At 39.6% G+C, this 17,268-nt stretch overlaps 1 protein-coding gene across 9 annotated transcripts in view; it reads right to left on the bottom strand.

Annotated features, from left to right (window-relative positions):
• Epha5 (Eph receptor A5) overlaps positions 1 to 17,268 on the bottom strand; it is a 363,058-nt gene that overhangs the window by 316,134 nt on the left and 29,656 nt on the right. For all 9 annotated transcript variants that reach the window (XM_006534769.2, NM_007937.3, XM_006534775.3 and 6 more), the window contains exon 2: positions 15,325 to 15,389. In XM_006534769.2, the coding sequence (XP_006534832.1) occupies positions 15,325 to 15,389 (65 nt within the window). The remainder of the gene's footprint in view (positions 1 to 15,324; positions 15,390 to 17,268) is intronic.

Consider the following 17,268-nt stretch of genomic DNA (forward strand, 5'->3'; position numbering starts at 1 on the left):
AAGAACTTCCAAGGGAATCAGCATCCCAGACCTTAAGCTGTATTACAGAGAAATTGTGATAAAAACTCATATCCAATATTTACAAATAACTCAAGAATTTAGACTCCAGAGAAACAAATAACCCTATTATAAAATGGGGAACAGAACTAAACAGAATTCTCAACTGAGGAAACTAGAAGGACTGAGAAACACCTAAAGAAATGTTCAGCATCCTTAGTCATCAGGGAAATGCAAATCGAAACAACCCTGAGATTCCACCTCACACCATTCAGAAGGCCAAGATGAAAAACTCAGGTGACAGCACATGCTGGTGAGGATGTGGAGAAAGAGGAACACTCCTCTGTTGCTGTTGGGATTGCAAGCTGGTACAACCACTCTGGAAATCAGTCTGGTGGTTCCTTAGAAAATTGGACATAGTACTACCTGAGGACCCAGCTACACCACTCCTGGGCATATACCCAGAAGATTCTCCAATATGTAATAAGGACACATGCTCCACTATGTTCATAGCAGTGATATTTATAATAACCAGAAGCTGGAAACTACCAGATGTCCCTCAAGAGAGGGATGGGATAAAGAAAATGTGGTATATTTACACAATAGAATACTACTCAGCCATTAAAAACAAGAACTTCATGAAATTCACCTGCAAATGGATGGAACTTGAGAATATCCTGAGTGAGATGATTCAGTCACAAAGGAACAAACATGGTACTCACTGATAAGTGGATATTACCCAAAAAGTCTGGGAAACTGTCATCTTTATTATGCTTGCACATGTTAGGGGCATGGAACAACTCTAGTTTTAGCTTTCTTTTTTTTTTTTTCCATTTTTTATTAGGTATTTAGCTCATTTACATTTCCAATGCTATACCAAAAGTCCCCCTTACCCACCCACCCCCACTCCCCTACCCACCCACTCCCCCCCTTTGGCCCTGGCGTTCCCCTGTACCGGGGCACACAAAGTCTGCGTGTCCAATGGGCCTCTCTTTCCAGTGATGGCCGACTAGGCCATCTTTTGATACATATGCAGCTAGAGTCAAGAGCTCAGGGGTACTGGTTAGTTCATAATGTTGTTCCACCTATAGGGTTGAAGATCCCTTTAGCTCCTTGGGTACTTTCTCTAGCTCCTCCATTGGGAGCCCTGTGATCCATCCATTAGCTGACTGTGAGCATCCACTTCTGTGTTTGCTAGGCCCCGGCATAGTCTCACAAGAGACAGCTACATCTGGGTCCTTTCGATAAAATCTTGCTAGTATATGCAATGGTGTCAGCGTTTGGATGCTGATTATGGGGTGGATCCCTGGATATGGCAGTCTCTACATGGTCCATCCTTTCATCTCAGCTCCAAACTTTGTTTCTGTAACTCCTTCCATGGGTGTTTTGTTCCCACTTCTAAGGAGGGGCATAGTGTCCACACTTCAGTCTTCATTTTTCTTGAGTTTCATGTGTTTAGGAAATTGTATCTTATATCGTGGGTATCCTAGGTTTTGGGCTAGTATCCACTTATCAGTGAGTACATATTGTGTGAGTTCCTTTGTGATTGTGTTACCTCACTCAGGATGATGCTCTCCAGGTCCATCCATTTGGCTAGGAATTTCATAAATTCATTCTTTTTAATAGCTGAGTAGTACTCCATTGTGTAGATGTACCACATTTTCTGTATCCATTCCTCTGTTGAGGGGCATCTGGGTTCTTTCCAGTTTCTGGCTATTATAAATAAGGCTGCTATGAACATAGTGGAGCATGTGTCCTTCTTACCAGTTGGGGCTTCTTCTGGATATATGCCCAGGAGAGGTATTGCTGGATCCTCCGGTAGTACTATGTCCAATTTTCTGAGGAACCGCCAGACTGATTTCCAGAGTGGTTGTACAAGCCTGCAATCCCACCAACAATGGAGGAGTGTTCCTCTTTCTCCACATCCTCGCCAGCATCTGCTGTCACCTGAATTTTTGATCTTAGCCATTCTCACTGGTGTGAGGTGGAATCTCAGGGTTGTTTTGATTTGCATTTCCCTGATGATTAAGGATGTTGAACATTTTTTCAGGTGCTTCTCTGCCATTCGGTATTCCTCAGGTGAGAATTCTTTGTTCAGTTCTGAGCCCCATTTTTTAAGGGGGTTATTTGATTTTCTGAGGTCCACCTTCTTGAGTTCTTTATATATGTTGGATATTAGTCCCCTATCTGATTTAGGATAGGTAAAGATCCTTTCCCAGTCTGTTGGTGGTCTTTTTGTCTTATAGACAGTGTCTTTTGCCTTGCAGAAACTTTGGAGTTTCATTAGGTCCCATTTGTCAATTCTCGATCTTACAGCACAAGCCATTGCTGTTCTGTTCAGGAATTTTTCCCCTGTGCCCATATCTTCAAGGCTTTTCCCCACTTTCTCCTCTATAAGTTTCAGTGTCTCTGGTTTTATGTGAAGTTCCTTGATCCACTTAGATTTGACCTTAGTACAAGGAGATAAGTATGGATCGATTCGCATTCTTCTACATGATAACAACCAGTTGTGCCAGCACCAATTGTTGAAAATGCTGTCTTTCTTCCACTGGATGGTTTTGGCTCCCTTGTCGAAGATCAAGTGACCATAGGTGTGTGGGTTCATTTCTGGGTCTTCAATTCTATTCCATTGGTCCACTTGTCTGTCTCTATACCAGTACCATGCAGTTTTTATCACAATTGCTCTGTAGTAAAGCTTTAGGTCAGGCATGGTGATTCCACCAGAGGTTCTTTTATCCTTGAGAAGAGTTTTTGCTATCCTTGGTTTTTTGTTATTCCAGATGAATTTGCAAATTGCTCCTTCTAATTCGTTGAAGAATTGAGTTGGAATTTTAATGGGGATTGCATTGAATCTGTAGATTGCTTTTGGCAAGATAGCCATTTTTACAATGTTGGTCCTGCCAATCCATGAGCATGGGAGATCTTTCCATCTTCTGAGATCTTCTTTAATTTCTTTCTTCAGGGACTTGAAGTTTTTATCATACAGATCTTTCACTTCCTTCGTTAGAGTCACGCCGAGATATTTTATATTATTTGTGGCTATTGAGAAGGGTGTTGTTTCCCTAATTTCTTTCTCAGCCTGTTTATTCTTTGTGTAGAGAAAGGCCATTGACTTGTTTGAGTTAATTTTATAACCAGCTACTTCACCGAAGCTGTTTATCAGGTTTAGGAGTTCTCTGTTGGAATTTTTAGGGTCACTTATATATACTATCATATCATCTGCAAAAAGTGATATTTTGACTTCCTCTTTTCCAATTTGTATCCCCTTGATCTCCTTTTGTTGTCGAATTGCTCTGGCTAATACTTCAAGTACTATGTTGAAAAGGTAGGGAGAAAGTGGGCAGCCTTGTCTAGTCCCTGATTTTAGTGGGATTGCTTCCAGCTTCTCTCCATTTACTTTGATGTTGGCTACTGGTTTGCTGTAGATTGCTTTTATCATGTTTAGGTATTGGCCTTGAATTCCTGATCTTTCCAGAACTTTTATCATGAATGGGTGTTGGATCTTGTCAAATGCTTTTTCTGCATCTAACGAGATGATCATGTGGTTTTTGTCTTTGAGTTTGTTTATATAATGGATTACATTGATGGATTTTCGTATATTAAACCATCCCTGCATCCCTGGAATAAAACCTACTTGGTCAGGATGGATGATTGCTTTAATGTGTTCTTGGATTCGGTTAGCGAGAATTTTATTAAGGATTTTTGCATCGATGTTCATAAGAGAAATTGGTCTGAAGTTCTCTATCTTTGTTGGATCTTTCTGTGGTTTAGGTATCAGAGTAATAGTGGCTTCATAAAATGAGTTGGGTAGAATACCTTCTACTTCTATCTTGTGAAAAAGTTTGTGCAGAACTGGAGTTAGATCTTCTTTGAAGGTCTGATAGAACTCTGCACTAAACCCGTCTGGTCCTGGGCTTTTTTTGGCTGGGAGACTATTAATAACTGCTTCTATTTCTTTAGGTGATATGGGACTGTTTAGAAGGTCAACTTGATCCTGATTCAACTTTGGTACCTGGTATCTGTCCAGAAATTTGTCCATTTCGTCCAGGTTTTCCAGTTTTGTTGAGTATAGCCTTTTGTAGAAGGATCTGATGGTGTTTTGGATTTCTTCAGGATCTGTTGTTATGTCTCCCTTTTCATTTCTGATTTTGTTAATTAGGATTTTGTCCCTGTGCCCTTCAGTGAGTCTAGCTAAGGGTTTATCTATCTTGTTGATTTTCTCAAAGAACCAACTCCTCGTTTGGTTAATTCTTTGAATAGTTCTTCTTGTTTCCACTTGGTTGATTTCACCCCTGAGTTTGATTATTTCCTGCCGTCTACTCCTCTTGGGTGAATTTGCTTCCTTTTTTTCTAGAGCTTTTAGATGTGTTGTCAAGCTGCTAGTATGTGCTCTCTCCCGTTTTTTCTTGAAGGCACTCATAGCTATGAGTTTCCCTCTTAGAAATGCTTTCATTGTGTCCCAAAGGTTTGGGTACGTTGTGGCTTCATTTTCATTAAACTCTAAAAAGTCTTTAATTTCTTTATTCCTTCCTTGACCAAGGTATCATTGAGAAGAGTGTTGTTCAGTTTCCATGTGAATGTTGGCTTTCTGTTATTTATTTTGTTATTGAAGATCAGCCTTAGTGCATGGTGATCTGATAGGATACATGGGACAATTTCAATATTTTTGAATCTGTTGAGGCCTGATTTGTGACCTATTATGTGGTCAATTTTGGAGAAGGTACCATGAGGTGCTGAGAAGAAGGTATATCCTTTTGTTTTAGGGAAAAATGTTCTGTAGATATCTGTCAGATCCATTTGTTTCATCACTTCTGTTAGTTTCAGTGTGTCCCTGTTTAGTTTCTGTTTCCATGATCTGTCCATTGGTGAAAGTGGTGTGTTGAAGTCTCCCACTATTATTGTGTGAGGCGCAATGTGTGCTTTGAGCTTTACTAATGTTTCTTTAGTGAATGTGGCTGCTCTTGTATTTGGAGCATAGATATTCAGAATTGAGAGTTCCTCTTGGAGGATTTTACCTTTGATGAGAATGAAGTGTCCCTCCTTGTCTTTTTTGATGACTTTGGGTTGGAAGTCAATCTTATCAGATATTAGGATGGCTACTCCTGCTTGTTTCTTCATACCATTTGCTTGGAAAATTGTTTTCCAGCCTTTCATTCTGAGGTAGTGTCTATCTTTTTCTCTGAGATGAGTTTCCTGTAAGCAGCAAAATGTTGGGTCTTGTTTGTGTAGCCAGTTTGTTAGTCTATGTCTTTTTATTGGCGAGTTGAGACCATTGATGTTAAGAGATATTAAGGAAAAGTAATTGTTGCTTCCTGTTATTTTAGTTGTTAAATGTGGCATTCTGTTCTTGTGGCTGTCTTCTTTTAGGTTTGTTGAGGGATTACCTTCTTGTTTTTTCTAGGGCGTTGTTCCCGTTCTTGTATTGGTTTTTTTCTGTTATTATCCTTTGAAGGGCTGGATTCGTGGAGAGATAATGCGTGAATTTGGTTTTGTCGTGGAATACTTTGGTTTCTCCCTCTATGATAATTGAGAGTTTGGCTGGGTATAGTAGCCTGGGCTGCAGTTTGTGTTCTCTTAGTGTCTGTATAACATCTGTCCAGGCTCTTCTGGCTTTCATAGTCTCTGGTGAAAAATCTGGTGTAATTCTGATAGGCTTGCCTTTATATGTTACTTGACCTTTTTCCCTTACTGCTTTTAGTATTCTATCTTTATTTAGTGCATTTGATGTTCTGATTATTATGTGTCGGGAGGAATTTCTTTTCTGGTCCAGTCTATTTGGAGTTCTGTAGGCTTCTTGTATGTTCATATGCATCTCATTCTTTAGATTTGGGAAGTTTTCTTCAATAATTTTGTTGAAGATGTTTGCTGGACCTTTGAGTTGAAAATCTTCATTCTCATCCACTCCTATTATCCGTACGTTTGGTCTTCTTATTGTGTCCTGGATTTCCTGGATATTTTGAGTTAGGATCTTTTTGCATTTTCCAGTTTCTTTGATTGTTGTGCCGATGTTCTCTATGGAATCTTCTGCACCTGAGATTCTCTCTTCCATCTCTTGTATTCTGTTGCTGATGCTCAAATCTATGGTTCCAGATTTCTTTCCTAGGGTTTCTATCTCTAGTGTTGCCTCGCTTTGAGTTTTCTTTATTGTGTCTACTTCCCTTTTTAGGTCTAGTATGGTTTTGTTCATTTCCATCACCTGTTTGTATGTTTTTTCCTCTTTTTCTGTAAGGACTTCTACCTGTTTGATTGTGTTTTCCTGTTTTTCTTTAAGGACTTGTAACTCTTTAGCAGTGTTCTCCTGTATTTCTTTAAGTGATTTATTAAAGTCCTTCTTGATGTCCTCTACCATCATCATGAGATATGCTTTTAAATCTAGGTCTAGGTTCTCAGGTGTGTTGGGGTTCCCTGGACTGGGCGAAGTGGGTGTGCTGGGTTCTGGTGATGGTGAGTGGTCTTGGTTCCTGTTAGTAAGATTCCTCCGTTTACCTTTCGCCATCTGGTAATCTCTGGAGTTAGTAGTTATAGTTGACTCTGTTTAGAGATTGTTCTTCTGGTGATTCTGTTACCGTCTCTCAGCAGACCTGGGAGACAGATTCTCTCCTCTGAGTTTCAGTGCTCAGAGCACTCTCTGCTGGCAAGCTCTCTTACAGGGAAGGTGCGCAGATATCTTGTATTTGGACCTCCTCCTGGCCGAAGAAGAAGGCCCAAAACAGGGCCTTTCTCAGACACTGTGTTGCTTTGGCAGTTCCCAGGTGGTACAGACTCTCACCTAAGCAGACTAAATTCCTAAGTTCCTTGGAGTCCCGGGACCAAGATGGCGACCGCTGCTGCTGTGGCTTAGGTCGCCTCCCCAGCCGGGCGGGCACCTGTCCTCTGGTCCGGAAGGTGGCCGGCTGTCCCCGGCCCACACAGGGTGCTGCCTCAGCGCCTCTGTGCTTCTGCCTGTTCCAGAAGCTGTCAGGTTCTCTGGCGCACCCTCTCACCTGTTCAGACTAATTTCCTAAGTTCAGCGGGTCTCGGACCAAGATGGCGACCGCTGCTGCTGTGGCTTAGGCCGCCTCCCCAGCCGGGTGGGCACCTGTCCTCCGGTCCGGACGGTGGCTGGCTGTCCCCGGCCCACAAAGGGTGCTGCCTCAGCGCCTCTGTGCTTCCGCCTGTTCCAGAAGCTGTCAGGTTCTCTGGCGCACCCTCTCACCTGTTCAGACTAATTTCCTAAGTTCGGCGGGTCCCGGACCAAGATGGCGACCGCTGCTGCTGTGGCTTAGGTCGCCTCCCCAGCCGGGCGGGCACCTGTCCTCCGGTCCGGAAGGTGGCCGGCTGTCCCCGGCCCACACAGGGTGCTGCCTCAGCCCCTCTGTGCTTCTGCCTGTTCCAGAAGCTGTCAGGTTCTCTGGCGCACCCTCTCACCTGTTCAGACTAATTTCCTAAGTTCGGCGGGTCCCGGACCAAGATGGCGACCGCTGCTGCTGTGGCTTAGGCCGCCTCCCCAGCCGGGCGGGCACCTGTCCTCCGGTCCGGAAGGTGGCCGGCTGTCCCCGGCCCACACAGGGTGCTGCCTCAGCGCCTCTGTGCTTCTGCCTGTTCCAGAGGCTGTCAGGTTCTCTGGCGCACCCTCTCACCTGTTCAGACTAATTTCCTAAGTTCGGCGGGTCCCGGACCAAGATGGCGACCGCTGCTGCTGTGGCCCAGGCCGCCTCCCCAGCCGGGTGGGCACCTGTCCTCTGGTCCGGAAGGTGGCCGGTTGTCCCCGGCCCACGCAGGGTGCTGCCTCAGCGCCTCTGTGCTTCCGCCTGTTCCAGAAGCTGTCAGGTTCTCTGGCGCACCCTCTCACCTGTTCAGACTAATTTCCTAAGTTCGGCGGGTCCCGGACCAAAATGGCGACCGCTGCTGCTGTGTCTAGTTTTAGCTTTCTGAAACATGTGAATCAACAGAGCATAGATATTCATGTTTTATATAAGATCTTCCAACTTTGAAGCACTGATAATCAATGTGTGTGTGTGCGTGCGCGCATGTGTGTCACTGAACATATCCATATTATCATATCTATATGTCTATATGTCTATCCACATGGAGATATATGAAATAACTTCTCATTAAAAATAGAGGCTTGTGCCCACTTCTGACCTCAGCACGACGATCCCATCTAGCTTAGACCTTGCAGGCCCTGGGCATGCTGTCACAGTGTTTGTGAGTTCATATGTGTATCGGTTCTCTTGTGCTTAGAAGGCTTGTTTGCTCTGTGTCTTCCACTCCCAATGGCTCTTACAGTCTTTCTTCCTCCTTTTTTGCACAGTTCCATGATCCCTGAAAGGAGGGATTTGATGGAGACATCACCTTCAGGGTTGACTGTTCCACTGTTGCTCAGTCTCTGCACATTTTCTACTTGTGGGTTTCTGCATTTGTTCCTCTCTGCTGCAGAAGCGAGCTTCTTAGAATCTGTGCCTAATTTTGTTTTGCTTTCTTTTGTTGTTTTATGAGTAGTTGGATCTAAACTCAAGTACTCATAATTGAATAGGAAGCACTTTGATGGCTGAGACATCTCCCGAGCACATATAAAATATCATATATGCAAATCAATAATTTTAAGCACATGCACCCCTATGTACTCCTCTAGGTTCCACAATAATTATGTGCTTATATTGGAATATAGTCATGAGGCACACAACCAGTATTTGGTCAATGAAGACCAGTGAATATGACTATGATCCATAGATTGACTTGCCCAGTATCACGCAATCCAGACCCATCTCAGTAAGTACTCACTAAAATGCATTCACCATGACATAATTGTGGACAATGTGCCTTACACTTTATCTTTGTCATCTAGTGATGTATGGCTGTATTATATGAAACCACAGGAATATGTTATAAATAAGCCATTCTGAAATAAAATATTTTTCCTTAAATACATTTGTGCAGTTAAGGAAAAATATAATTTATCATATTTTATGTGCCTATCAAAGTAAAATAAGGAGGATAAAGGACGATGTTTGAGAGATAATAGTATAATAGTTCTCTCTAAGACATAGTGCTCTACATTTTTATAACCTATTTGTTTTAGATATTTCCAGTAGAAAAATGTTTCTGATATTTATATTCTTTCAAGGTTTATTTAATCACAGAAAGTGCTAATTCCTTAAAGGTAAATTTACTATTTCTGGGGATATATATTTTGCTTGAAAAGTCTTGTTTTCTATCTGTGCCACTTAAATATGCTAGGGATGATTAACTCTGCCGTGATGGCTTTTAATGAATAATAAACTTTTTAAAGTTCTGAATATTTCTTATACCCAGTGAGATGTTTCTCAGATGATGCTTTTACAATGTTCTTTCTCTATTCAGTTTTGACAATTTAATCGAGTTTGTGGATCTCTTTAAGTTGATTTTACTCATGTCTGGTGATGAATATGTGTGTAGTTTTATTTAAAAAATGAGATCATGCTGGTTCATTAATCTTCACATATCATTCCTATACCTTTCGGCCGCTTGTGTCCTTTCTCATTGTCCTCTTCACTTTCTCAGGCAGGGTAAGTCCTATTCTTCATTCTCATATTTGATCCCTCCTTTTACCTGACCAGATCTGGGGTTTGTCATTTGCAGTGAATGCTTTATTTCAGATTTTACTTTTTCTTTATTATCTGTTTCTTTATAGGATGGCCAATTTCTATTGGCATTTTGGCCGACTAGGCCATCCTCTGTTACATATGCAACTAGAGACACAGCTCTGGGGTTTACTGGTGAGTTCATATTGTTGTTCCTGCTATAGGGCTGCAGACCCCTTTAGCTCCTTGGGTACTTTCTCTAGCTCCTTCATTAGGGTGAGGTATACTTCTTATAGTTTCTTAGTCTTATTAGTCTTACATTTTTCAGTCTGTTTGACATGGTTTACATTGCTTATTAAAGTCTTCAACTAGTAAACCAACTCCTGAGGATTCTCAGTGTAAGTTTCATGATGAATTTAGTCTTACATATTGATATTTCTCATCTTGGTGCTCTGTTGGTTCTTGGAAATTTTAATTGTTCCCACACTATAGGATTTGAGGCTTATTTGGATAATCGACATTCTAAAGTAATTCTGAAAACATGCTATATTTTTTCTGTGTGTCCATCCATGTGATTGTTTAGGTAAATATCAGACAATACCTGACAGATTTAAAAGAAAAAAATAAATCCTCTTCAAACATTAAGTATTCTCATTTCCACCAAGTGACTGTCTATGCCTGTTGACACATTCACTCAACATTAATCTAAGCAATTGCCTTTGTTTTCCTTTTGATAGAATATTAAGGCCACTTACAGGTGAAACAAATTATTCTCAGGCCTTAATGAAGCATGCCTACATACTTGGCAAATGTACATTTCTTCCTATAGTCATTTAAGTTTGAACACTGATCTCCTTTACAATAATAATATCAGTTCCTATTATTTTGTATATGAATGGCTTCTAACAAAAATGCAAATCAAGATAGCTTTTGAAATGTAAATGAAGAAAATAGCTAATAAAAAATTGGAAAAAAAAGATTCTACACACATTTCTTCCGCTCATAAAACAAAAAGTTTCACTAATTTTCTCTGAATTATCTCTTGGCCTTCAGAATACATAGTATGCAGAATAGCTGTATCAAAGAAATCATGATGCATAAAAACTTACAATCAGGCTGAAAAGAATGAATATTATTTTAAAATTTAGAAAGAAAACTAGCATTATTCTAATAATTGTAACCAAAAGAACAAAGTAACATGATACTGTTGGAATGCTGATATGAGCTTTGCCCTTCTACATAGAACTTTGTTTGTTTTTTTTTTATTGGATATTTTATTTATTTATGTTTCATGTGTTATCCCCTTACCTGGTTTTCTCTCCGCAAAACTCCTATCCCATCCTTGCTCCACGTGCTTCTATGAGGGTGCTCCCCAACCCACCCACTCCTGCCTCCTTGCCATGGCATTCCCTATACTGGGGCATTTAGTCCCCAGGACCAAGGGCCTCTCCTCTCATTGATGCCTGACAAGGCCATCCTCTGCTACATATGCAGCTAGAGCAATGAGTCACCTCCATGTGTACTCTTTAGTTGGTGGTTTAGTCCCTGGGAACTCTGGGGTCTCTGGTTGGTTGGTATTGTTTTTCTTCCTATGGATGGCAAACCCCTCCATCTCCTTCGGTCCTTTCTCTAACTCCATTGGGGACCCTGTGCTCAGTCTAATGGTTGGCTGCAATTATCCACCTCTATATTTGTCAGGCTCTGTCAGAGCCTTTCAGGAGATAGTTATATCAAGTTCCTGTCAGCCCTTCTTTGCATCTGCAATAGTGTTTGGGTTTGGTGTCCATATTTGGGATGGATCCCCAGGTGGGGCAGTCTCTGGATGGCCTTTTCTTCAGTCTCTGTTCCACAATTTGGTATTTCCTCCCTTTTGCGTATTTTGTTTCCCCTTCTACGAAAGACAGATGCATTCATACTTTGGTCTTCCTTCTTCTTGAGCTTCATGTGTTCTGTGAATTGTATCTTAGTTATTTTGAGCTTTTGGGTTAATATCCACTTATTCAGTGAGTGCATACCTGTTCTTTTTTGACTGGGTTACCTCACTCAGGGTGATATTTTCTACTTCCATTCATTTGCCTAATAATTTCATAAATTCATTTCTTTTAATAGCTGAGTAGTACTCCATTGTGTAAATGTACCACATTTTCTTTATCCAATTCTGTTTTTGAAGGACACCTGGGTTCTTTCCAGCTCCTGGCTATTATAAATAAGGATGCTATGAACATAGTGGAGCATGTGTCCTTGTTATATGTTTGAGCATCTTTTGAGTATATGCTCAGGAGTGGAATAGATGGATCCTCAGGTAGAACTATGTCCAATTTTCTGAGGAACAGCCACACTGATTTCCAAAGTGGTTTTACTAGCTTGTAGTCCCACCAACAATCAATAAATAGGACCTCATTAATTTGCTAAGCTTCTATAAGGCAAAGGACACTGTCAATAGCACAAAATAGCAAACAACAGATTGGTAAAACATATTTACCAACCCTACATCTGACAGGACCCTGATATAACTATCTCTTGTGAGGCTATGCCATTGCCTGGCAAATACAGAAGTAGATGCTCACAGTTATATATCGGGTGGAACATAGGGCCCCTAATGAAGAAGCTAGAGAAAGTACCCAAGGTTCTGAAGGGATCTGCAACCCTATAGGAGGAACAACAATATGAACTAACCAGTCCCCCCAAAGAACTGTGTCTCTAGTTTCATATGTAGCAGAGGATGGCCTGATCAGCCATCAACAGGAGGAGAGGGCCCTGGTCTTGGGAAGATCATGTGCCCCAATACAGGGGACTGCCAGGACCAGGAATCTGGAGTTGGTAGGTTGGGGAGCAGGGTGGGTGGAGAGTATAGGGGACTTTCGGGATAGCATTTGAAATATAAATGAAGAAATTATCTAATAAAAATGGAAAAAGAAAAAATGGGGTACAGAGCTAAACAAAGAATTCTCAACTGAGGAAACACAAATGGCCAAGAACTACCTGAAAAATGTTCAACATCCTTAATCATCAGAGAAATGCAAAACAAAACAACCCTGAGATTCCACCTCACACCAGCCAGAATGGCTAAGATCAAAAACTCAGGTGTCTGAAGATGCTGGCAAGGATGTGAAGAAAGAGGAACACTCCTCCATTGCTGGTGGGATGGCAAGTTTTACAACCACTCTGGAAATCAGTCTGGCAGTTCCTCAGAAAATTGGACATAGTACTACCCGAAGACCTCTGTTTCCTATAAAGAATTGGGACAAGAAATTAAGCAATGCCTCCAAAGATTCATACTGATTTTAACTTGAGTATATACTTTCAACATTCTGTTTTAGTAAATTCTCAATTGGAACCTGTAAAAGGTCAAACTGAACTTAAAGAGAATAACATTTTCTGAGAGCTCTAAAAGTATTAACTTTAAACTGCATTTCCATCAGACTTTTAGAAAGAACACAAAATATACTTATTAAATAAAACATTTTGGCTATGAATAAAATTCCAAAGTATAACACACATACACAAACACACACACACACACACACACACACACACACACACACACTCACACACACACAGAGAGAGAGAGAGAGAGAGAGAGAGAGAGAGAGAGAGAGAGAGACAGACAGAGACAGAGACAGAGAGACAGAGACAGAGACAGAGAGACAGGGAGACAGGGAGACAAAGAGAACAGTTGTAAAACCTGAAAAGAAAAAATATCAGTCTGGAATGTAAGAAAGTAGAAATAGCACAATAGATTCCCTTACATTGACAGTCATTTTATCTTTCTTATAAATTTTTACTTTTGAGTTCTAACATCTTACCAATATTACTTTTTATAGTGTATCTATAAGTGCAAATATAATTTGAAACACCAAAGTAATTTGAAGGTGCTGAATTGTCTGAAAGGAAGATGATATAAGGATACTAGCACATTATTGGAAATTTTAAAGATTAATATGACCTATTTGCCTTTCTTAGAACGAACTTTCTTAGAAAAGAGCTGTTTTAGTTTGCTTCATATTGTTGAAATAAACACCTAAAAAAGGGGGGGGAAGCAAAGAGTTCATTTTACTGAGATTGGCTGATATTAGTCCTGGAGGGAAGTCAGGGCAGGAACGTAAATAAGAACAGAGACAGAGACCATGGAGGAAGGGGTTCTTACAGGTCTACTCTGCATGGATTGTTCCTCTCGCTTTTTTACACAGTCTAAGACTACCTGCACACAGGTGGCACAGCCTACAATAGACTAGGCCCTCCTAAATAACTCATCAGGAAAATACCCCACAGTCATGCCCACAGGCCAATCTGATTGAGGCTAATCCTCAGTTGTGCACTCAAGTTCCAAATGACTCTAGCTTGTGTCAGGATGACCAACACTAACCAGCACAAAGACTAATTCATTCAACTGGTTTTCTCATTAATTGAAAAATAATGATTGTAATGTTTGGGATAATTATATTGTTAGCTTGAGACTTTTATAATATTCTCTTGCCTAAAATTGTTCCCATCTCATATATTTTGTATATATGACATGATAAGTTAGTTGCTTACATGCATTTTAAAATAAAATAGATTTATAGATTTAAAACCGTAAGTATAATATTAAAACAAATAATTTAAAACTTTGAGTTTCAAGCCAGGCATGGTGGCACATGCCTTTAACCCCAGCAATGGGAGGCAAAGGCAGGCAGATTTCTGAGTTCGAGGCCAGCCTGGTCTACAAAGTGAGTTCTAGGACCGCCAGGGCTGTACAGAGAAACCCTGTCTCCAAAAACAAACAAACAAACAAACAAACAACAAAAAAAAAACCTTTGGGTTTCTTGTCAAGGCAATACACTTTAACTTTAGCTTAAAAATTTTAAAATATTAAACTCTTCATATTATAAGTTAATAAAAATTTTACAAAATTAAAATTATTTTATTATAAAATTATGAAACAGTTTTTCAGAATAACATGATGACATTATAGAAGAATATTTAATTTGGTCTTCCATTTTCTGATACATACATGTGAACTGAATTAGAAAGATAATTCCGTAATCCTTTCTAAATTTGTAAATTTTGTAATACACCTTTATATATATATGTATGTATATATATATATAATGTATAATATATAAGTACATTTACATTTTTATATATAGCCTTAATATGATATCTAATTATCATCTCAAATGTTTTGCCTTAATATGCCAATAAAATAATTTAATAAAATATTAATCATAAAAATGTTCTAAGATTTTTTTCCTGAAAAGTTTTCAGTGAAGAAAATTCAAAACTTAGTACAAAACATTTGAATGGGAGTAGAACTGATGACAAGCTTTTGGCTCTCAGGGAACTTAACTGAAATCTTATAACGGTTTCAATTGTTTTCCGGTGGAATAAAAAATGATTTGATCTCACATACAGTAATATTGCACTCAGATTTCAATTACATTTCCTAAGTAATGTAAGTGTAATTGTGGCAAAGCACCACATTTCCTAGGTGCTAAAAGGTTTTCTTGCGTGTGTGTGTGTGTGTGTGTGTGTGTGTGTGTGTGTCTGTGTCTGTGTGTGTGTGTGTGTGTGTGTGTATATATAGAGAGAAATACTGAGGGGAAAGCAATGTGTTTCATATTTAGTCACTGAAAACCCTTCCCTTTTGGTTAATTTCCTGTCAGCATTCATTTGAAATAGCCCCAACCCACTTTACAGAAATATACCACCCTCTTCTCGACAAAAATGTCCAATTAAATTTCAACCAAATGTTACTTTTGAAGGATGAACGGTGTATTTTATGGAAACTTTCCAAAGAACTTACCCCGTTCTTTGGAAAAGCAATCCATCCAAGGTCCCCCATGACAGTGCGCGAATCCAACAAATTCACTGAAAAAAAGAATAAAACAAAACACCAAACTGAGTATATCCCTACTGCACCCGTGCTGTGATGCTTACTGCTTATATTACCAAGATTAGATTATGATTTTATTATGACCAAACTATTATCATAATGAAAAGGACAGTTGATTTATAGTAAATGAATGGCAAATTATAACAAACAACATTTAAAATATGTATAAATCTAAATGTTATTTTTACCAAATAAAAGTAAAAATTCACATAAGATGTGTTGGGATCACACACAAACATTGTATTTACTGGCCTTGAAAAAGTGTGTCCCTGTGTTCTCAACTGTTAATTGAGCAGACCAGGGATAGGAGGATGTGTAAATGTTTGTCACTACTTTATCTGCCCAAATACAGATATGCCAGCTGCTAGCTCCCAATGCCAATTGGTTGAGTAAGGAGTGTGGCTTTTTGCATAATAAAGACCTGGTAACTGTGGCTGGAGCTGGAGAACCTGCAGAACAACCTGGCAGAAACAGGAGCAAGCTAACAGAACATAGACAAGAACATAGGGCAGGGGTGTAGGGCAGGGAGCTACCGGGGGCATGCAGTGGCAGAGAAGCTGGGCTAAGTTAGCAGCTAGCTAAGACGTTGCTCCAGCAAAAGGACAGTTAGGCTTTAAACCACACAGATGTCTCCAATGTTCATTATTAAACCTCAAGTGGGACCTGTAAAAACCCAGCCATAAAGGTGGAAAAAATAAGTCTTTAAAACAAACACACAAACAAAACAATTACTTAGAGTTGGCATTACTTTGCAGCCTTAAAAATTATAGCTAAGCATGTTTTATTTTTATCTCAAAGCCTGGTAAGAATCGGCAAATAATTACATTAAGTAACAGTAAACATTTTGCAAGTATATTTAATATGTTCATGATCATCATCAAAATCTTCAGTACAAGTGAAAATTTAAGTAAGAAACAAATTAATATAATTTTACTCAGGATGAAGAATTGAGCAATTCACAGGCTTGTTTGTTACTGTAGGTAAGAATCCCGGCTGGGCATGGTGGGGCATGCCTTTAATCCCAGCACTTGGGAGGCAGAGGCAGGCAGATTTCTGAGTTCAAGGCCAGCCTGGTCTACAGAGTGAGTTCCAGGACAGCCAGGGCTGCACAGAGAAACCCTGTCTTGAAAAACCAAAAAAAAAAAAAAAAAAAAAAAAAAGAATCCTGAGTAGCCTCAGATGTCTTCTATGTAGATATAAAATACTCATACTGACCCATATACAAATATATGCAATGTGCTTACATTCTGTCTTTGGGAAATAAAATTAATTTAAAGAATACAGTTTAGTTAAATGCTTTTGGTATAGAACAAAGAAAATTATCTTTCTACCCTTTTTACATCTGTTTTTGTTTTTGTTTTTGTTTTTTCCTGAAGTCTTCTAGCCCACAATGTAACTGAACTGCTTGATTGAGATTAGCATATAGAATAGAGAGAAGTCACATGCAGTATTTCTTGAAGCTAACCATATCACATTCAAGGCCAATATTTTGGAATTTTATCAATTTTAAAGGGTTAGTCTATCTGAAAGTCTGAAATATAAAATGAACAAGAGTTCATAGACAAGGAAACGTATCATACTATCTTGTGAGAGTAAGAGAAAAATCACTATGACATAGGGTCACAGCTGAAACTGCAACGGTGGATATTTCCTAAAATCTATTTCACATTTCACGAATTCCCCTGAGAAAATATACACGTGAAGATATGCATCCTATAAATCAATTTAAAAGTTGTACGCGTTACAGAACATGCTAACTTTCACATATGCACAGTTTTTCCTGAGTATAACTGTTTTCGTCTATTTTCGTAGTTCTGTAAACAAAAGATTCGAGTCAGATGTTTCATTTTCTCT

Source organism: Mus musculus, chromosome 5 (assembly GCF_000001635.26).
Source record: "Mus musculus strain C57BL/6J chromosome 5, GRCm38.p6 C57BL/6J".
NCBI classification, from domain to species: domain Eukaryota; kingdom Metazoa; phylum Chordata; class Mammalia; order Rodentia; family Muridae; genus Mus; species Mus musculus.